The following is a 22,107-nucleotide window of genomic DNA, read 5'->3' as shown; positions in this document are numbered from 1 at the left end:
CACACAATTTTTTCTAATTTTATTATGAGGAATTGTATGGAGCTTTTTCAGCGTTAGTCGGGGCGCGGCGGGTGTTGTCACGTATGATCCTTATGAGGTGTTTTTCCCGACGCTCTTCTGACAGAAGAATGTCGGCATCTAGTAAAATATGGATTAAATTGGATTAGATTAGTAAAACATGGATTGGATAAAAAATGGATTAGTAAAACATGGATTAGTAAGACATGGATCCAGTCTATGTTTTACTAGATGCCTCTTTTATTTGCGTGGAAAGCGACAGTTGTGAAATAAACTGTGCTGACAAAAAACCGCAAGTGAGTTGCTTGTACAAATATTACCGCTTCGTTTCCACCCTTCTTGTACCAGTTGTTTCTCTCTTCATCACCATCACCCTTTGTATTATTGTGCTTGAGGCTAAAAGTCGCTTTTGTTATCATTATTATTATTGAAAAGTGTTGAATTACTTGTGGTTGATCCCTTTAAGACTAAGTGACAATGAATGTTCTCAAAAATTTCATCTTACTTGATCAGAGGAGACATGTAGAAGAACAAGCTGAAGATGACTTTTTGTCCCAAGAGTTTTTGCTTCATGAAGATCCCAGCTCAGAAGAATTAGGAACAGACACAGAAGAGAGTCCACGTAATGATGATACTTCAAACATCACTGAATTTGGAACTGACCACAAGTGCATGTCTAGAAAAGAAGAGAATGAGACAAATTCTGTGCGTCAAAGGAGACACAGACAGAGCTGTGAGGTAATCTATGTTTTTATTGTTTCCAACATACCACATGAAGAAGAGTAACTTTAGCCCTTCACACCCCATCAACAGTATGCATATTCTTAATAATTTTCTCCATGGATTTCCTAAAGTGCTGACAAGGACCAACACTCAGGGTCTTAAAATAATTGAGAAGAATTTGCTACCTTTCTATAACCTCAAGAAATGGTTAGATATTCTAGTCTTCTCGGATAGGGACGAATAAATGGAGGTCCCGTCTCCTGCAGGGTTGGGGTAGGAGACGTTAATCTCCCACACACGAGATTACTGTGTGATGGATGTCCTCCCCTGGGGTGGGATGGGCGGGATATTGGGCGCACTTAATTTGGAGCCTCGCTCTGTTGTGCGACCCTCACCACACTCTGGTGAACGTGATTAAATAAGGAGAATTTGTGTAACAATCAAGAGCTTCTTTTGTTGGCAGTCATTTCCTTTAGGCTCTTTGATCATTGTGGGTAGTGATTCAGAGAAATTTATAGGACAAATTTGTGTTCTTATTGCACAAATGCACATAGAGTTTATAATTGTGCACATTTACAGTGTAGTTACAATTGAATGACTCCATTTAATTTACAACAATCCTATCCAAGACTCTAAGTACTTTTTTGCAAAAATGCATGCATTTGTGTAGTTGCAATGTGCATATAGTTCGTGGGTATCATTTGTGGGTTGCATTTTTCTTTTATTTACACACAGCATTAGGTGCACATGTGATAACTGAAAAAAAAAAAACTGATATTGATAATTTCCTTTACTTTATTGCAGTTACCCGAAGAGCCAGATCCCAAGGAGAAAGGGGTAAAAGCATACTAAGTTTTTACCTAAAGATTTTCATCAGCGAAGATGACTGGCTGATCAGTAATGTTAATTTAATTTTATCAGGTAATCACTGTGGCTCTTCGTTGTCCCGATGGAACTGTTAAGAAGAGGAGATTTACGGTGGAGTCCCAAATTAAGGTAAGCATTTCATGACAACCTCTTAGATTTTTGTTCGTAGATTGTGGTAAACTTGTTAAATGAGACTCATTACGTGGGTTCCTCACACCCGTCAAATAAAAAAAGGTCGATAATAGGTTTACAGGACATTTTTCACTTTTGGTATTCATCGGAATATCCTTCTTACGTCTTCCCTAATTTTCGGAGGTTGTCGAATGCATCTCGGAAATTTGGATGTTATGGTAAATCACACACATTTGAGTCGATCTACCAAGATTTCTGTAGACCACGAACAGTTCTCCCTTTTAAAACCTTTGCGCGAGTTAAAAAATACCAGTAAAGAAAAATTGATGTTTGCGCGCGGCGGGGAGCTCTCGGCAGCTCCACGATAGAAGCACTTTTTTTACATATTTTTTTGGCTCGCGCGACGCACTTAGCTGAAACGGAGAGACTGCTTGTAGTCTACGATTTCTCCTTGCTGGCTGCCTTTCCATAGGTTACCCATTCAAAACGCTAATTGCAGGACGCCATAACTTTCTTATAGGATTTCGAGACAAGATGTGTATCCCTTAACTTGCAAAGGTCACAGGGTTCTTTTTCCACAGCCTGTTACAGGCCCTGAGTGACAGTCGAGACGAACAAAAGAACGACAACAGTTGTTACGAGAGGCTCGCACAGGTTAACTTACCTGAATGAGCAAATGTATACCTGTAATATAAGATTTCAAAAGGGTTTTTGTTACAGCGATGGGTAGCAGAGTCGTCCGCTAACAGGTGCAGGCAGGGTCTACACTAACTTTTCAACTCACTAGCCAAGTAGCATGTGACATCTTAGATGTTACGACAATTTCAATTTGTTTACTTGCCAAACTGGCCTGTGGAAATTGAAAACCACTGGCTAAAACTGAATTTTTGCTAGTTTGTGGCTAGTGGGCTACCGTTAGTGTCGAGCCCTGAAGTGTGTCCCGTTTTGGTCCGAGATTTGACCGTTTTTATGTATATAACTTCTTTCTTCTTAACTTGTTACTCTTTTGTCTACAGGTGCTGTTTACATATGCTGATTGGCTGGGTTATTCGCCCTCTTGTCATGCTATATTAACGACGTACCCAAGAAAACAGTTATCTGAAGTAGAAAAAACTCTTTGCGAAGCTGGGTTAACTCATGATACAGCACTGGTGCTGGAAGAAATATAAAACAATGATCATAGTAGTTAGGGAGCAATCTTATATAGGAGATCTGAAAGATACTACCAGAGGACATCTTGCGTTGGATTGTGCATTAGCGGACCCAGGGGGGAGGATGTAGGGGGGTCCTGACTCCCCTCTCTGTGAGTTTATTTTAAAGTACTTCTCTGACACTAAACTTTACAAATAGGGGATTGCGTGACTTTTATTTTATCATCAAAAGAAATCCAATGCGCTCTTTTCCTCACTCGCATGTCAACCGAGCCTCTTAGTCCTTTCACTTTTACCTCTTCACTTGCTGTCAGTCTGCTGGAGCACGAGGCACAATGATTTTAAACTAATCGAGGATGTAGGGACCTATTAATTAAAGGTAGTTTCGGTTTACTAAATGAAATATTCACGACCTTGTGAGACAAATTTTACCCTGCATTTTTAATTATTGGGGCGTTGAATAAGAAAGATCCCCCTTTACAGGACTCGTTATTTGACACCTTAGCAAAATCTCCCCCGATGTTTGTTCGATAGAATGACGATGGTTTTCGTTAATAACATTTATTTTCAATTTCCTGTGTTTTAAATATATTATTAAACAAGTGCGTAGTTGATTGATGCTAGAACTATTTCTTAAGAAATGCCAGCTTAGTTGACTCCATAAAAGGATACTGTTCATCGCGTAGGTGCTGAGTGGTAGAACTACAGTCGACGACAAAATTGTTGACACATTGATCTTTTTAACCTCCTATTACTTCAATTTTATCTCTTTTGCCCTCGTCAAGTTAACCTATTCGCCCCCTTCCCCCGTCCAAAACAATGTTGTATGATCGTGATTCCATGAACTTTTTAGCCGACATTGATTAAGGGACGGGATATGTTAATGAATTTAAGTGTGGTAGAAACAGGACTGTTATTCTTCCCATTAATAGTACTCTTCAAAGATGATGTGTTAATTAATTTGAAGCTGATGGTAGGTCTTCATTAAGTTAAAGCAAACAACTCTTTGGCTCGCATAAACAGTGATTCCTAATAGCTATAATAGGCTGTTCCATAAGACCAACCAATGAACTAAGACTATACAAAAACGATCCTATGTTTTAAGAATGTGCCTACTCGCTAATTCTCCGGCAGCAAACTAGTGTACATTACATTATACTTTTGAGGATAATCTTAATACTTTTCAATGCTCAAATGTGAGTATTTATGTGTCTATTTGATTGACGTTCAGTACTAAAATGCGCGCCCGCGATCTGTGTATTTGACAGGTGCAAATCAGCTTGACATGTAGTGCTCGGGGTTCTGCGGAACATTTTGACAATGCCTGCCCTAAATTCTGGCATCCTTATAGCATATATAATAGGATTTGCCAAGGAATCAACGCCAACTAAAGCCGCGAGCGTCATTTCTATATGAAAGAAAAACCGTCGAGTGTACCAGCCCGAGAGAACACCTCCATGCCAATATGCAACTATTCTGAAAGTTGTAAATGGAAGCCATGTCAGCAAAGATGCAAGCACGACAATTAATATGGTGGCGGTCAGTTTTCTCTCTCTGTCGGTTGCACCATGATGTTGAGGATTGGGACTGAATCGAACTTTAATGAAAATAGAAATATAAGAGACACAAATCAAAATTAGGGGAAGTGACCAAAATGACACCAAGGTAATTGTTGAGAATGATATCGCAAGATGAGAATTGCCTTGTGTTTTGTATAAAATAACTTGAACAGTTTCCCTCGATGAAGTTAGAAACCAAATAGCGGCAACTGTCATTCCGTAAACCCTTCTCTTAATCACGCGATGTTTAAAGGGAAAGATTGTAGCATGTATTCTTTCTAAAGAAATAACAGCGAGATTTACAAGAGAGGTTATGGGAAACAAATTAGCCAATGGATAAATCGTGTCAGTTCGCTTCCATAAATCACAATAGAGCCCCAGAAGATGATTAGCAATCACAGGACCCGAAACTGCTCCAGCCAAGAGATCGACTATGGCCATATGGATGATCAAGTATGTACTCCTGCGCTGTAGATAACGCTGTTTCACAAACACAATAATGGTGAAGAAATTGAGGATGACAATGGCCAGACATTCAATGATAGAAGCAACAAGCCACGGAATGCAATCCGCCGAGGAATCCCTCTGACTGACATACGAGGTACTATTACTGGTTTCCATGGCCATTCAAGAACTGCAAACATTTCCCAAATAACAGGGAAAAAATTATCAATTTTCCGAGTGTAAAAATAATAATACCATTCATGCCTTTGCAAGTTCTTATATCCTTAGATTAGGTTACTACTTTAACAAGCTATCACGGAAGTTTTCTTCAGAATAACCAATTTCACCTCCTTACCTCACTTCCAAGATGCAGACTAATGAGTTTGATAAAAATTTTTCCCAAAGCATCCAGATAAAAAAGAACGGTCATGTGAAAACAAAAACAATATGAAAACAGCAGCAATTTGCTCATAATGTGTTACGCAAACGAAGACTGTGTTTGAAACTTAAAATAGAATTAAACTCCATAGACAATAAAATATTTATCGCCGACATTAAAAAGTACTGGGGTTTGGGATTGTAACGATCTAAGCGATCTCAAAATTGTCTTAAAATTTACTGAGAATTCCATGATGGACACCGCCACTTTGATTCATGAGAAGCTGCTGCCCTGGCTATTGGGAAAAAAAAAAACCTATTATTTGAGTCCAGAGTGTCTGTGAGTTGCTTCTTGTTGTTGAAACAGATTGTTATGATGTCATTGTTATTTACGTCATGGTCATGTGACCTGGCGCGCTACCTCATGCTCGCTCGATCATAGACTATTAAAACTATACGTATGATGCACGATCCTCGCAGTAGAGAGCGCTATTTATGCAATAGCGAAAATCAGACCTGAAAAAAATCAGGCCTGTACGGGATTCGAACCACTGACCTCTGCGATACTAGTGCAGCGCTCTACCAATTGAGCTAACAAGCCAACTGGGAGCAGGCCGTTAAGTTGATTCGTAATAAACCCGTGATGATAAATCAGATATGATGAATATATGAAGTTCATATATTTTGAACTGCGGTTATAGATACGTATGATGCACGATCCTCACGGGTTTATCATCACGGGTTTATTACGAATCAACTTAATGGCCTGCTCCCAGTTGGCTTGTTAGGTCAATTGGTAGAGCGCTGCACTAGTATCGCAGAGGTCAGTGGTTCGAATCCCGTACAGGCCTGATATTTTCAGGTCTGATTTTCGCTATTGCATAAATAGCGCTCTCTACTGCGAGGATCGTGCATCATACGTATCTATAACCGCAGTTCAAAATATATGAACTTCATATATTCATCATATATTAAAACTATGTTGTTGTTTGATGTACCTGAGCCGTTTGTTGTGTCCGTACAATTATAACGCAGATCGCGAAGCCACGGAAAAAGAGAGGGTGGAGGGGAGTTTGATATGCGACAAATTATTAGTCATGTTGCTAAGTAGGATTTAAAATGGTGGCATCCATGGGCAAATTTAAAGACACTCGCTAACTGGCAATTAAAAATGGTCCTGCTCGCTAAGAAAGAAAAAATTCTCACTTGGTTCCTCAGTTCTTTTATGCACCAGCTTCTTGTTGACTGACAGCTATATTTAATAGACTGACCTGGAATGCGATATAACAGCAAAAACACAAATACAAAAGAAAAACTCATAATCTGCAGAAAAAAATCGAGGAAAAAACGTCATAGACAGATCTTGTTCAAAAACTTCTAATATGTATAAAATAGACAGATTGTGTTCAACATAAACTACGCATAAAAGCCAGAGATGAAAAGCTAGAGATGAAAACCGAAGCGAGCGCGTAAAAGGATTTTTGAAAACAGACATCAAAGTTGCCTTTTTGCATAAGATCTCAATGTTTTTTCCTCTGCTAAAAAATCAGTCCTTGTAGGACAGAAAATATGCTGGAAAGATAACTTTGCTTGTCGATTACTGATAACGCTTTATCTTTTTGTTAGTGTATTCTGTATCTGATGGGAAGCAGTAGCAAAAGCGAAGTGATAATAAATGTCGTTCTGATGAGGTAGTTTAGAAAAAGAGAAGTTACAATCATTTGTTAGCAATGACATTCATCAACGAATTTTTAGTAACTAAATAATTGTCTCAGCACACCTAATTCACCTCAAGCAACTTTCCTCAGGGGATCCTTGGTTTTTCTAAAATTTCCGGCGATCACTGAGCAAGAGGTTCGCATCACATCAGTAAGCCAGCTGTTTATAACTGGGTATAGACAGATGGTCAATAACAAAACTGTAGATCGTGTTCTGGATAATAATGAGCGACGCATTCTTTATTAGTCATTTCTTACGAGGTGACAGTGACAAGGAAAACTGGTCGTAAGGAGTCTGAAATATGCAACGAGTAGAGAGAGATGAAGGGACCAAAATTAATGAAGTCAAACTCCGTTCACAATTTCTTTAACGATCACCTTTTGAGAAATGGGTAATTATTGCTTGATTTTGACAAGCACTGTCAAAACTTTGCCACGCACGTCACTCATTAAATTTATTCTTCAAGATCAGTCTGCCGAAAGTATACATTAGTTCATTTTATAACTTCCTTTTCAATTATGCGTCGATCAATTCGAAGCAAACGTTGCGCATAAAATTGAAACTTACCGGCTCTCTGTGTATATTTTCTAGAAAAATTCTTTGACCTCTTATTTCTCGCAGAGAATCCTTACAATGCCATGGGGGTAAAAAAATGTTTTCTGACAATATTTTAACAAAGGAGAATGACGAGAAAAGACAATATTTGGATTTTGCATAAAACGGTCATCATTTATCATCTTTCAGTTCGTGCAAATTAAAGAAGCGTCGAAGTATGACATTCTATTTCTGAAACTCTATCTTGCTATTAGTCCAGCCTGAAATTAGTGTGAGTCGATAGACACACTTCATAATATTAATCGTTCTGTAAAATAGTAACATAAAAATTAAAAGTAATCTCTCCATTGGGGTAAAAAGTCCTCTAATCATACCTCGCCGGCCTTCAAGGACAAATTTGCCCAAACCACTTCAACTTTGTTGATATATCCAATTTATTTCATTACTCCCACCGACGCAGCCCCAGACAGTTTCTTTCGAAACTATCAGCCTTTATTCATTTCTTAACAGGCTGACTTATCGCGCACGTTGGTTCATCATTGTAGTGCCAAACTAATTTTCTGACCTCAAAGTTCACGTGTTCCTTGTCCAAATTAAGGCACTCTTCGGGCGCAAATTATTAGTTTCCGCCTTACTTTTGCCTACCACAATTTCTCTTTATTTTTCTTTGTAATTTCTGCGCAGGAAACGCCTTCCCATGAAACCAGACATGCGTGACGCTGTCATTAATATATCAAATTACTCTGTTTTCAGATAAGACCCTAACTAAGTTACTTCTACTTTATTAGTGGATCAGTTTTTGACATGGTCACAAAACAAAAATATGTCGTGCAACCCAAGCAAATGTAAAGAGCCTGTTTTTAATAAGACAATCGGCAATCAAGACTAGCAGCCAGTACACAATGTAACAATCTTGTTTTGCTGGGTCTCACGCTCCAGAGTGGTTGTAAATTTAGCAGTCACGTAAAGCTGAAGTTAATGAAAGCAAACAAATGCCTACACGCTCTGCGAACTCTCAGGAAAAAACGCTCTCAGCGAGAAATAGACCATCAGTCTTTAGATCTATTGTTTTCATGACATATGGCCTTCTGCCTATGGAGCCTCTGAATCAGACCGTATTCCTATCGACAACGGCAAATTTGGCGAAATTACTGCCAATTGTGGTAAAAAGTTGTCATGATGATTATACCGTGATAATGAGAAAATTTACTTTCAAGAAGAGGATATGAATGATGATTATTCATAGAGAGATAAACTTTTATGTAGCGTCAATTTTTCTACCAAGACAGCTGATCTGAACGTTAGCATACAATTCTTTCTGATGATCACAAATTAAACTTGTAACATTGTCATTTTTTTATACCAGCCAATGAAGTGGTGACAAATAAAACAAAAGAATTATTTTACGAGCGCCATTGGACTGTTTTAACCAGTACCTGCCAAAATGCGGTTTCTTAAAAAAACTCTTAAACTTTTAGCATTTGAAACAGTTTCATATTTCGTTTTCTTTATTCCATCTTGCTTTGCTATTCACTTATTTTTCGTTTCCGTTTTTATTTCGTTTTGTTTGTGCTTTTTTAAATTCTTTTGTTTGGCTTTGTTTTGTTTCTGTATCGAGTCTTTTTTTTATTATTATTTCCTTTAAAATCTTTAGAAGTTATCAAAAACTGAGGACGGTTAGCTATTTTAGCGGCCAACAGCGAAATGAAATGAAAAGCCTACAATGTAGATTAATCGAAATGCATCATGGGATTCAATCGACTGGTTCTGAGAGAAAAAACCTCCAACGTGGTCAGTTTTTTAATAGATACGTTTTCCCAGCGCACTTTGAGTGTCAGTCTCGCAGCAAAAACAAAAAAAAAAAAAAAGAAAAGAAAACACAAAATTGTCAGATACCTCCTTTATCTCTAGATATTTTAATTCTTTTCTTTTTTTGCTTGCACCACATTTCTCCTCTTTCAATGTATTGTTTTACGACGAAATGCTTAAGTGAAACAAGTGAACGCGTTAAAGTAATTTAGCTCACAGGCAGCCCAAGCTCACTAATAGAAAAGCAGACGTGACTCTTACCGTGTTGCGTAACGTTTTATATTTATAAAGGTTTGTATGGGATGTTATCAGTTTGCCTTAAAAGAGAGAAAAAAATGTCTTGTTTTGAAATAAAATGGGCTTACCTTATTGCCTTGTTGTTTTCTTTGTTGATTCCGAGCGTCTCAGGCCATTTTGAAGCGTTTCCGGCCTTGTCTTTCTTTTAGCAGTTGAACACCAACATGGCGCTAACTCGTCGAAAACGCTTCAAAATGACCTGAGACGCTCGGAATCAACATAGAAAACAACAAGGCAATAAGGTAAGCCCATTTTATTTCAAAACAAGACATTTATTTCTCTCTTTTAAGGCAAACTGATAACATCCCGTACAAACCTTTATAAATATAAAACGTTACGCAACACGGTAAGAGTCACGTCCGCTTTTCTAGTAGTGAGCTTGGGCTGCCTGTGTTTAGCTCTGACGATCAGTTAGATAGCGCCCATACATCAAACATTAATTACAAGTAGGGCATATAGAGGCAAATTACTCAGTAAAGTTATGCCAAAAGTTTATCAAAGCCATTTCTAGACCAAAAGAGGGAGCACAACAATGGAAAAACAATGACTCAGAATAGAAATAAAATGAATGATCATCATTAGCGAATACCAATTATGCACCGGTATATCATCAAAAAATTAACAACTGAATTATATGGGGATGAAGCATGCTCTAGTGATCCGAACGATACCACAATAACAACAACAACAAAAGAATACCTTTCTCTATTTTTTCCGTCGCCAATTAATCGATTTTTTCCAAGCAAATTTGGGAGTCGCTCAACATAAAACGTCGTTCCTTGATAACAACAACAGTAAAGAGGAAGAAGATGACGGGTACTTTGCATTAATTATGTATTTCAGAATCCAATTAGTATTCCCTTTAAACTTTCATTATTTAACCATCGAAGCAAGCCAATAAGAGGACAGGGACATTGTGGGCTTGCAACCATCTGGCAAAGCATTAGGTGAGTCTCAACTAAAAGCAGTTTATTTATGGAAAGTACGGTCCAGAAAAAGGTTTATCTCAATTAAAAGAACTTTCCTCAAGAGTTCTAAAATCACCACCGTTTTGTCCAGTTTGCCTTGCAACTGCGATAAGAGCGCTTTGAAGTTGCCCCGTATCACGTAATTTAGTACTTTCATGGTTAAAAGCACGCTATCTTGGATATGACGTCAGTTAGACGTGGCAATAGTCAAACTGTGTTTGACGCTCCGTCCTTGTTGACATGTTTGACCTTTGTGACGAGAATCAACTAATAGCTGAACTGTGGTGGGCTGTCTTGTGGTTGAATGTCAGAAGGCATATCAAAGTTCGAGACCGGAGCATGTAAACAGAAGTGGTAATTACAGCCTCCTGACGTAAAGAACAAATACTTTCTCTTTTAAGCTGTATAACGTGTGACGAACACATGAACTGACAGAGACGGGGTCATCTGCAGTGTTACCTCACTGATCAGGTTTTCTTTCTTTCTCTTTTTTCACAATGATTTGTTCGAAAAAATTTCGATAGGGAGGATGGTTGTGTTTTACAGTGAATGTAAGTCAAAATGTAGCTATAGTGTACAGTAGCTACTAGATCTTTACTGTTAAGAAAAAGTGTTTGGATTCTTCAAAATTATTTTTTTTATTTTTCCATAAACATTGGTTGGTTGGTCGGGATCTCCGCACAGATTGTCCAAAACCTGAGAATTAATCTAACTGAACTGAAGTAAAGTAGCCTCGAAGGAGTCTCTAAAGAAATCCAAGGAAGCTTAGGAAGATATAAACCAAAATAGAGACAAGGAAATGGACTTCCTGTTTAGAACTTTGCAGTGAAACCACACAGCTGCGTGTGGGGACGCCCTCTTCTAATGCTATGTTAATCACGTACCCGACAAAACATTTGAAGTAGAACTAACTTTTGGCGAAGCCGAGTTAACTTATGATGCAGCACTAGTGCTGGAAGAAATATAAAACAATGTGTACCTTGACAAGGGGAAATCTTCTCTAAGATGTATGAAAGATGCTACCACAAGACATGTTGGGCCGAATTGTACATTAGCGGACCCAGGGGGAGGATATGGGGTCTTGACCCCCCTCCCTCTGGGTTTCTTTTAAAGTACTTTCCTGACACCAAAACTTTTGCAAATAGGGGATTGCATGATATTCATTTCATTGATAAACAAAATTGAAATGCGCTCTTTTCCTCATTCGCATGTCAAACGAGCCTCGTAGTCCTTTTAGTTTTACTTCTTTATTGCTGTCAGTCTGCTAGAGCACGTAGCATAATGATTTTAAACTAATCAAGGATGTTGGTACTATTAAATAAAGGTAAGTTCACAATTATACGAGACAAATGTTCCTTTGCATTTGTAAATATTTGGGTGTCGAATAAGTAAGATTTCTTTCCAGGACTCGTTGTTTAACATCTGAGAAAAATCTCTCCCGATGTCTGTTCGATATAATGACGATGGTTTTCGTTAATATTTGCAGTTATTTTCTATTTCCCGTAATGTGTTCCAAATATATTATTATCAAGCAGTTACATATTTGATTGATGCTAGGACTTTTTCTGAAGAGTTGTCAGCTTAGTTGATATAGATAGATAGATAGATAGATATGGATAGATAGACGTTTATTAAGAATACCTTAATAGCAGCTGGAAGCTGAATTGCAAAGGTGTACAAATTATGTAATAGAACTATACAATAAAATCAAACGTAAAAGGGAACTAATTTACATATACAGTTATAATAAATGTTAGTTAAAATGTCTTGCGCTTGCTCGAATGAAAGTATCTCTGAACCGATTTGTTTTAAAGGAAACTCTAAATGGTCTGCGTCGTCGTAACTCCATAAGTTGATCTCGGTTATCGAAAGGCAGTAAGTGGTATAAACAATCCAAGGGATTGGAGACGATGTTGTTAAAGAATTTTAAGCAAAGGTCTTCTCTCCGATCCCTTAGAGTTTTCAGCTCTGCCATCTGAAGCACTTCTCTATAATGATTATCATAACCGTATATAATTTTCAAGGCTCTCTTTTGGACACGCTCTAAACTTAAGCTCGAATAATTGGGGAGACTATAATGGTAGACCTGACATCCATAAAGTAAGATAGACTGAATACAAGCAACATAAAAATTTACTAATTCTGGTGATGGTACCTTAGCTCGCTTTAACTGAGTTAAAAAGTAAAGGCGCTTAGCGGCCTTTTTAATCGTCTCAGTAACGTGAGTGTTCCACTTGAGGTTGTCTTGAAAATTCACACCCAGTAATTTCACGACACTAACGGAACTAACCTTAGAGCCATTCATTTCTCTGAGATCGTAGGAAGGAGGGGAGCGCACAAAGGAGACTCTTAGCTCATTACATTTTTTCGGATGGAGTTGAAACCAGTTGAGTGTTGACCAGGTAGCTACTTCGTTTATCATAGACTGAGCATTGCTAGGACCACCCTTGCTTATGATTTCATACATTGTCGTGTCATCTACATATTTTATACAGTCACTGGCTGATGGTACTTTCAAATCGTTTATCATAACCAAGAATAGCCACGGTCCCAATTTTGTTCCCTGCGGTACTCCTGCTCGGATCGATCCCCCTCTGAGAGACAATCATGAGCAAGTTTGACCCTTTGTTTCCTATCTTTAAGAAAGGCTATTATCCAATTAATGATGTAAGGGTTGATGTTGTAGGTCGAAAGTTTCGATAACAAGAGGCTGTGATCTATCAGATCGAAGGCTTTTCTATAGTCCAACGCAAAGATCCGCACGGTGTTCCCCGTTCCGTCTGTTGCTTGCCCCCAATTGTGCATCAGATTTATCAATGCGTGCGTAAGGGACTTTACCGGACATGGGTACGATCCTGGAATACACCCAAATTGATCGGGTTCCAGGGGTTTCAGAAGTGCTGGTTTAACATGTTCATGGACGACGTAGTGCTTGGCAATTTTGAGAACGCATCCTCAATTATCTTTGTTTTGGGAAGAGGGATGATGTTTGCACATTTCCAAATGTCCGGTAAAGTCCCTTGACTAATAGAGAAATTGATGATATAACGAAGGGGTCAAGCGAGCTCAGGAGCGAAGTCACGCATGACCCAGTTTGGGATATTATCTGGACCCCCAGCTTTGGAGGAGATGACCGTACTAAGGCATTTGAAGGTAGCTTCCTGTGAAATGATGGGAGTTTTAAAACCTTCAGTGCTCACAGTTTCGATATTATCTAAAAGTGGGTCAAACGAAGCTTGAGGTTCTAGCAGAGCTTTATTGTAGTTGACTTCATACATGGATACTACTCATCGCTTAGGAGCCGGATGGGATGAGTTCTAAGTTTTCATGAAAACAAACAACTTTTTGGCTTGCATAAACGGTGATTCCTGTAGCTATAGGTTGTTCCATACGACGAACCAACGAACAAAGGTTGAACCAAAACTTTCAAATGTATCAAGCATATGCCCGCTACGCTAATGCACCGGCAGCAAAGAAGTTTACATCACATTATATTTTTGGGTATAATTTTAATACTTTCAACTGAACAATCAGATGCGAGTATGTACGTGTCTATTTGACTGACGTTCAGTATTCAGATGCATGCTCTGTAAATGTATCAGAGGTAAATAAGCTCGACATGGTCCATTGGGGCTCTGCGGAACATTTGGACAATAACTTCCCTAAATTCTGGCATCCTCATAGCATAAACAATAGGATTTACCAAGGAATTAACGCCAACTAAAGCCGCCAGCGTCATTGCTATGTGAAAGGAAAACTGTTGAGTGTACCAGCCCAAGAGAACACCTTCATGCCAATATACAACTATTCTGAAAGTTGTAACTGGAAGCCATGTCAGCAAAGATGCAAGCGTAACAATAAGTAAGGTAGCGGTCAGTTTTCTCTCTCTGTCGGTTGCACCATGATGTCGACGATTGGGACTGAATCGAACTTTGATGAAAATAGAAATATAAGAGACAGAAATCACAATCAGAGAAAGTGCCCCAAATGACATCATGGTAATTGTTTGGAATGATATCGCAAGATGAGAACTTCCTTGTGTTTTGTATAACACAAAGTCAACAGTTTCCCTCAATGAAGTTAGAAACCAAATAGCAGCAACTACCATTCCGTAAACCCTTCTCTTAATCACGCGGTGTTCAAAGGGAAAGATTGTGGCATGTACTCTTTCTAAGGAAACAACAGCGAGATTCACAATGGAGGTTATGGGAAACAATTTGGCCAATGGATAAAACGTATCAGTTTGCCTCCATAAATCACAATAGAGCCCCAAAAGATGATTAACAATCAGAGGACCCGAAACTGCTCCAGTCAAGAGATCGACTATGGCCACATGGATGATCAAGAATGTACTCGGGCGCTGTAGATGGTGCTGCTTCAGAAACACAATGATAGTGAAGAGATTGAGGATGATAATGACCAGGCATTCAGTTGCAGAAACAACAAGCCATGGGATGCAAGACGAGGAAGCACCGCGCAGGCTGACATATGAGGTATTCAGATTACTGGTTTCCATGGCCCATCAAAAACTGCAAACATTTTTCAAATGGCAAGAAAAAATAATCAATTTTCTGATTGTATAAATGTTAATACCATATGTGCCTTCGAGAGTTCTTAATTCCTTAGATTAACTTTAACAAGCTATCCGTCGCGCATATTTTCGCCAGGATAAACTTTTTCACCTCCTTACCTCGTTTCCAAGATGACGACTGATGAGTCAGTTTTGTTAAAAGGTTTACCTAAAGCATCCAGATGAAAAAGAATGGTCAAATGAAAACAAAACAAATGAAAAGAGCAGCGATTTACCCAAAATGTGTTGCAAACAAGGACTGTGTTTGAAACTCAAAAGAGAATTTAACTCCAAAGGTTATGAAAAATTTATCGCCGACATTAAAAAATACTGCGGTTTGGGATTCTAACGATCTAAGCGATCTAAAATTTATTACGGTGGCCTGTAAGGGACATCAAAACCCAACCGTTTATTTTGACATTTATTCATAACCATGACAGGACGGAAAATGCGTGCACTGTAAGTACCCTCCCGTTGTCCCATACAAAGCCTTAGAAAACTTTTCTAAGGCTTTGTAAGGGACAACGGGAGGGTACTTACAGTGCACGCATTTTCCGTCCTGTCATCGTGATGGTTTTCAATGATTTTTTTGTTGCTGTTTTTTTTTTCTCAAATACCATTTTCTCTTTTCCTATTTTTTCAAAACCCAAGTTTTTTTTTTCCAAAATCCGAGTTTTTTTTTTTCCAAAACCCAGCTTTTTCCCAAAACCCTCGTTTTTACCACAAAAACCCCAGATGTTTTTCCTAAACTAATTTTTTTTTTACCAAAACCTAGGTATTTTTCCCAAAACTCAAGGTTATGTTCTAAGTTTGACTGTCAATGTCGTACTTTACTCAACTTGTCGTACTTTAATGCGGACTCATTCAAAAATAAACAAGATGGCCGCAATAATCAAGGTGGTTCTATCCCTTTTCTGTTTCATTCTATGGCTTTCAAGTGGAATAGGCGTGATGCCTTCATACCTGCCTGTGACATCGACAAATTCTGACCGTAACTGTCTTATTGAGAGGTACTTTAATCTTGGATTGGATTATTCAGAAATCCTAAGCTTTCTTCTTCTCGTACACGGAATACATATATCTTATTAGACGTTTTGTTGTGTAGTATCACGGAGTATTTTTACGAGTTATGCCGCATTTTGACGAGCCCGTAGGGCGAGTCAAAATACAAATAACGAGTAAAAATACTCAGCGATACTACACAACAAAACGTCTAATAAGTTATTTATTATCCAACACGCCAAACTGTTATTTTAGTGCGGGCGAATTTCGCGGACATCTATTTACGGGGAGTGCGTGACAGAAGTATGCAAAGCGGAACCGAATTGGCGCGTTGTCGTGTTGCTGTTTCTATTTTCTTCAATAAATGAAGAAATTTCCAGGTAGTCTAGCTGTTTTTCTTCTTTGAATTCATCTAATAAACTTGGATGTATATTTGCCAGCCATTCTGACTCTTCGTCGTTAGAAATATAATTCAAATTGTCCGCCATTTTTTTTTCGTAACTACAATTCAACTCTTCATTTGCGCGATGCGAGAAAACCTGTTTAACCGGTACTCTAGAGTACTACAAATACCGCGTGATATTTGTACTCGTCTATGGCGTTATTTGTACTCTACGAAGTGTAGTTGGATAACAACACTCAGTATTCGACAGCTGAAAAGGATTCTCTTCTCATTTGGGGTTACGTAGAAGAAAAAATCCCAGCCATCTGCAAGTGGTCATTGTTGGGATTGAAAAAGAGCTCGAAGGATCTGATAGTTTGATTGAATATCGGAAAATGCATCAAAGACTTCGAGTTGACTATGGCTTTGTGGTCAGCAGAGAGGCAGTTCGGCTTGCAATGAAACGTCTTGACCCTGGAGGAACTGGAAACGCTGCATCGCTGCAACGTTGACATTTTCAGTGCCTCTGTAACCACGTATGGTTCGTGGAACGCCACCGAGCTCCTTAACACAGTCTAGGTAGTAACGTGCCACGATTCGAGGTTTATTATTTGATGACCCGACCTCGAGCCATAGTATACGTGGGCTGTAGCCATCTACAGCTCCATGAATGTTAAAACCGAAAGGCTTTAATTTGTCATAGCCATCTAAATGCCAGATAAAGTTTGGTCCTTATACAGAGTATGTCCTTCTTTTTAACTTGTGCCGTGATCGCCTTTCAACTCCTTTAGGGGGTTCGGGTGTTTCATTGCAAGCCGAACTGCCTCTCTGCTAACCACTCAGCCATAGTCAACTCGAAGTCTTTGATGCATATGCCGATATCGAATCAAACTACCAGATCTTTCGGGTTCTTTTTCAATCACAGCAATGACCACCAGCGGATCGCTGTGATTTTTTCTTCTACACAACCCCAGTGACAAGAGAATCCTCTTGAGCTGTCGAATACTGAGTCGTATTCCGTGTACGAGAAGAAGAAAGCTTAGGATTTCTGAATAATCCAATCCAAGATTAAAGTACCTCTCAATAAGACAGTTACGGTCAGAATTTGTCGATGTCACAGGCAGGTACGAAGGCATCATGCCTACTCCACTTGAAAACCATAGAATGAAACAGAAAAGGTTTAGAACCACCTTGACTGTTGCGGCCATCTTGTTTATTTTTGAATGAGTCCGCATTCGTCCAGCAGTAAGGTACGACATTGACAGTCAAACTTAGAACAAAACCTTGAGTTTTGGGAAAAATACCTGGGTTTTGGTAAAAAAAAAGACCTGAGTTTAGTAAAAAAAATCTGGGGTTTTTGCGGAAAAAAAAGTGGGTTGTGGAAAAAAGCTGGGTTTTGGAAAAAAAAAACTTGGGTTTTGGAAAAAAAAGCCCTGGGTTTTGGAAAGAAGCCTGGGTTTTGAAAAAAAAAAAACACCTAGGTTTAAAAAAGAGAAAAAGAAAAAGAAAATATGGTTTTTGATAAAAAATAAAACAGCAACAAAAAAATAATTGAAAACAGTCATGAATATATCTCAAAATAAACGGTTGAGTTTTGATGTCCCTTACGGGCCACCCGTATGAAACAGATCGCCAAGTCACGGAAAAAGAATGTGGAGGGAGAGTTTGATATGCGACGAATTATTGGTCATGTTGCTAAGTAGGATTTAAAATGATGGCATCCATAGGCGAATTTAAAGACACTCGCTTGCTGGCAATTAAAAATGGTCCTACTCGCTAAGAAAGAAAAAATCTCACTTGGCTCCTCAGTTCTTTTAAGCAACAGCTTCTTGTTGACTGACAGCTATATTTAATAGACTGACCTGGAATGCTATATAGCTACAAAAACACAAATAAAAAGAAAATCTCACAATCTGCAGACAAAAATCTAAGACAAAACTTCTAATATGTTTAAAATAGGCAAATCTTGTACAACATAAACTTCGCATAAAAGCTAGCGAGGAAAACCGAAGCGAGTGCGTAAAAGGTTCGAAACGAAGATACATTAAACTTGCCTTTCGCAAAAGATCTCAATATTTTTGTCCCCTACTGAAAAAAGAGCAGTCCTTGCTGGAAAGATCACTTTGCTTGCCAATTACTAACGCTTTATCTTACTGTTAATCTACTCTGTATCAGATGTGAATAGGTAACCAAAGCCCAGTGATAATGCTGTTCTTATGAGGTAGTTTAGTGGATTTTAATAACTAAATAGTTGTCTCAGCACACCCGATTCACCTCAAGCAATTTTCTTTAAGGGATCCTTATTTTTTTCTAAATGTTCCGGCGATATCACTCATAATCGAGCAAGGCTTTTGCATCACTAAAAACCAATTGTTTATGATTAGGTATGAACAGATGTTCATTAACAAAACTGTAGACTCTGATCTGAATGGTTATGATTTGATCTTAAAAGCGGCACCTTCTTTATCACATGTATTTCTTGCAAAGTGACGGGGCGCTTTCCATTTGACCAAAATTTTCGAGATTTCCGGTCTGAAATCTGAATGGAACGGGTAAAGTTCCCGGATAAGTTTTCGAAAATTTAGGAATACGTTTTGAGTGTGCCCTCTTGGATACGGTCGGACGCGTTCCATTCGGCCAGCGAGAATACCGACATCAGTTTGAACCGGTGATTTTTGTTGAATGGAAAGCGCCCACGGTGACAAGGAAAGCTGGTCTCAATAAGTCTGAAATATGCAACGAGCAAGGGGTGGCGAAGGGACCATATAGAGTCAAACTCTGTCCACAATTTCTTTAGCGATCACCTTTTGACCAATAGGTACTTGTTGATTGATTTTGACAAGCACTGTCAAAACCTTTCCGAGTGCGTTAATTGTTCATCTCTCGCTATAACTTATATAACATACTCTTTGCTTCATATGGAATCTACGTAAATTTGTGAAACAGTGGGTGTTTTCTATCATTTCCCGCATAGGATTCGATTGTCTCATCGAAAATTACTTTTATATTAAGTGAAGGACAAATTGAGGTCTCTGAATTTTCTAACGCAAGTTCTTCCGCAAAAGGAAAAAATAAAAAACGAAGGAAGTAGACCATATGAACAAATGCGCTGATTCTGACTACACTCAAAAGAGATATTCAACGTGAAAAGTTTATTTAGCATGAGTCAGCCAGTCTTGTAGTATATGCATCCTAATACAATCTGCAGTGCACTATATGTATTCACTGAGACTGAAAGGTTCTACAAAACGAGCCTGTGCAACACCAGATTGGAAAAACCACTAAAAAAAACGCTCTTTAGAAGTGGCGAAAAATATGTGGAAACGTATTCCTCATAGTTGTACAGAGCCGCCGCCTACCACAACGCGCCAAAGAAATACTAGCAGCATGATATGTAATTCCTATCAGGTGTCACTACGGGGCGCACGTCGCTTTAGAGACCGATTTGTCTCATAATGATGTGGATGTGTGCTTAGTTACAGAAACGAGTTTGAAACTAGACATGCCTGCCGCTGTCATTAATATACCAAATTAGTCTGTTTTCAGATGAGACCGTAATTGGGTTACTTCTACTTTAGTAGTGGATCAGTGTTTGAAATGGTCATAAAACAACAATATGTCGTGCAATCCAAGCAAATGTAAAGAAGTTGTTTGTAATAACACAAACGGCAATTAAGACTAGCAGCCAGTACACGACATTACTCAATGTAACAATCTTGTTTTGCTGGATCTCACGCCCCATAGTGACTGTAAATTTAGCACTCATGTAAAGCTGAAGCTAATGAAAGCAAACAAATGTCTACACGCTCTGCGAACTCTCAGGAAAGAACGCTATACTCAGTGAGAAATAGACCATCAGTCTTTAGATCTATTGTTTTAATGACATATAGCCTTTCTGCGTATGGAGCCTCTTGATCAGATTGTACTCCTATCGACAACGGTAAATTGGCGACATTAGCGCCAACTGTGGTAAACAACTCAGTGTCATGATGATGATATCGAGAATAATGAGAAAAATTACATTCCTTAAGAGGATATGAATAATCATTATTCATAGTAAGATGAATTTTCATGTAGTGTCAATGTTCACGACAGCTGATCTCAAAATTAGTAAAATATTCTTTCTGTTGATCACAAATTAAACTTATAACAACGTAATTTTTTTTGTACCAGCCAATCAAGTGGTGACGAATAAAGGAATTGTTTTATTAGCTTCAGTGGACTGTTTTAACCAATAGCTGCTAAAATGTGGATCCTTAAGTAAACTCTTGAAATTTTAGCATTTACAAGTGTTTCATATATCGTTTTCTATGTTCGGTCTTGCTTTGCTGTTCACTTTTGTTTTTCGTTTCCGTTTTTATTTCGTTTTGTTTGTTTGTTTTTTTTTTTAATTTTTTTGTTTGGCTTTGTTTTGTTTTTATATCTAGTCTTTTATTATTATTATTATTATTATTATTATTATTATTTCATTTCAAATTTTTAGAAGTCATCAATAACTGAGAAGGGTTAGCTATTCTAGCAGCCAACAGCGAGAAAAAATTAAAAAGCCCAACATGCAAATTAATCGCAAATGTATCATGGAATTCAATCGGTAGGTTCTGAGAGGAAAAACCTCCAACATGGTCTGCTTAACAGACTCGTTTATTAGCACACTTCGATTGTCAGTTAGCCTGCGAGGCAAGCCCTGGGGGAAAGGAGGGGGAATTGGGGGGAGCGGAATGTGCGGAGGGGAGAGGGAGGGCTTGCCACAGACCCCCACTAACTAACGAAACGCCCCCTATTTTCATATTCATATCGTCTTGCATATGTCAATCAGCGCCTCTTAAAATTAACCAAACAGAAAGCGCTGTTAGCGAGAGCTCAGTGAACCATGCAAACTTTCAAAACAACGACTAAAACTTGCTCCACGCGAGTGAGATATGTCAGACGACAAGGAGAATCTGGTATCAAAATCTAAGAGAGGGAGAAAGCCAAAAGTTAATCCAAAAGACATAGTTTGCCGGTTTTGTGGAGTAGATTTAAGAATTAAATTTGGAAGTGGCTTCAAGAGTTTTGTAAACATTTTTAATCAGAGTCGGAGAGAAGAATTTCAGTGTGTCCTCGCCGATCGCCTTCGAACGGTCGGTTTTCACTTCGAAAATAAGTCGCACATATCTCAAATTATATGCCTTCCTTGCGCAAGAAAAGCTAACAGTTTTTGCCAGTCTTATGAATTGTTGAATAAGGCCGCTTCTCGATGTCCGGATGCCCGTGATGTTTCGTCGAAATGAAAGTTCTCAACACCGACAGGAAAAAGTCCAGGTAGAAAGAGCTTGCGTGTCCGCTCCCCGGCATATACAAAACCTACATCTAGCAGGGAAGCGTTGTTTGACTCGCCGACGAAAGGATAACCCTCAACTTCAGCGATGGATACAAATTTAAACATTGATGATTTGGATCCAACGTACATCGGCTTTGCAATGTTGTGGTTAAGGGCAACTGGTTTGAGAATGAAGACGCCATTCGTATCAAGGCCCTGAGCTTGAACAAGTGG

General features: G+C 38.6%; 2 protein-coding genes and 1 pseudogene across 6 annotated transcripts; 1 reads left to right on the top strand and 2 right to left on the bottom strand.

The window, feature by feature from the left end:
- Nucleotides 1–415: 415 nt before the first annotated feature.
- LOC148736339 (uncharacterized) lies at nt 416–3,494 on the top strand. The gene is made up of 4 exons (XM_088752073.1): nt 416–756; nt 1,546–1,578; nt 1,663–1,737; nt 2,757–3,494. Exons 1-4 carry the CDS (start codon nt 496–498, stop codon nt 2,907–2,909), a joined length of 522 nt encoding a protein of 173 aa, XP_088608199.1. The 5' UTR covers nt 416–495; the 3' UTR covers nt 2,910–3,494.
- Nucleotides 3,437–10,526, bottom strand: LOC111345335 (pinopsin-like). Of its 4 annotated transcripts, XM_088752068.1 has the most exons (3): nt 7,062–9,547; nt 6,479–6,543; nt 3,437–5,084 (listed from the first exon to the last, which is right to left on the bottom strand). In XM_088752068.1, the coding sequence occupies exon 3, from the start codon at nt 5,075–5,077 to the stop codon at nt 4,082–4,084; it is 996 nt and encodes a 331-aa protein (XP_088608194.1). In that variant the 5' UTR covers nt 5,078–5,084; nt 6,479–6,543; nt 7,062–9,547; the 3' UTR covers nt 3,437–4,081. The 4 variants fall into 4 exon arrangements, with proteins under 4 accessions (XP_088608194.1, XP_088608195.1, XP_088608193.1 ...); XM_088752069.1 differs by lacking the exons at nt 6,479–6,543; nt 7,062–9,547 and adding an exon at nt 10,352–10,526; XM_088752067.1 differs by having other exon boundaries at nt 6,479–9,547.
- Nucleotides 10,527–14,109: 3,583 nt separating this feature from the next.
- On the bottom strand, nt 14,110–18,472 carry LOC148736338 (adenosine receptor A3-like; annotated as a pseudogene). Its single transcript, XR_015998420.1, has 3 exons — nt 18,372–18,472; nt 15,311–15,359; nt 14,110–15,149 (listed from the first exon to the last, which is right to left on the bottom strand). The product of XR_015998420.1 is annotated as an adenosine receptor A3-like (transcript).
- Between the last annotated feature and the right edge of the window lie 3,635 nt (nt 18,473–22,107).

Source organism: Stylophora pistillata, chromosome 3 (assembly GCF_964205215.1).
Source record: "Stylophora pistillata chromosome 3, jaStyPist1.2, whole genome shotgun sequence".
NCBI lineage: Eukaryota > Metazoa > Cnidaria > Anthozoa > Scleractinia > Pocilloporidae > Stylophora > Stylophora pistillata.
The sequence above is the reverse complement of the archived record's forward strand: the minus strand, read 5'-3'. Positions and strand labels throughout refer to the sequence as shown.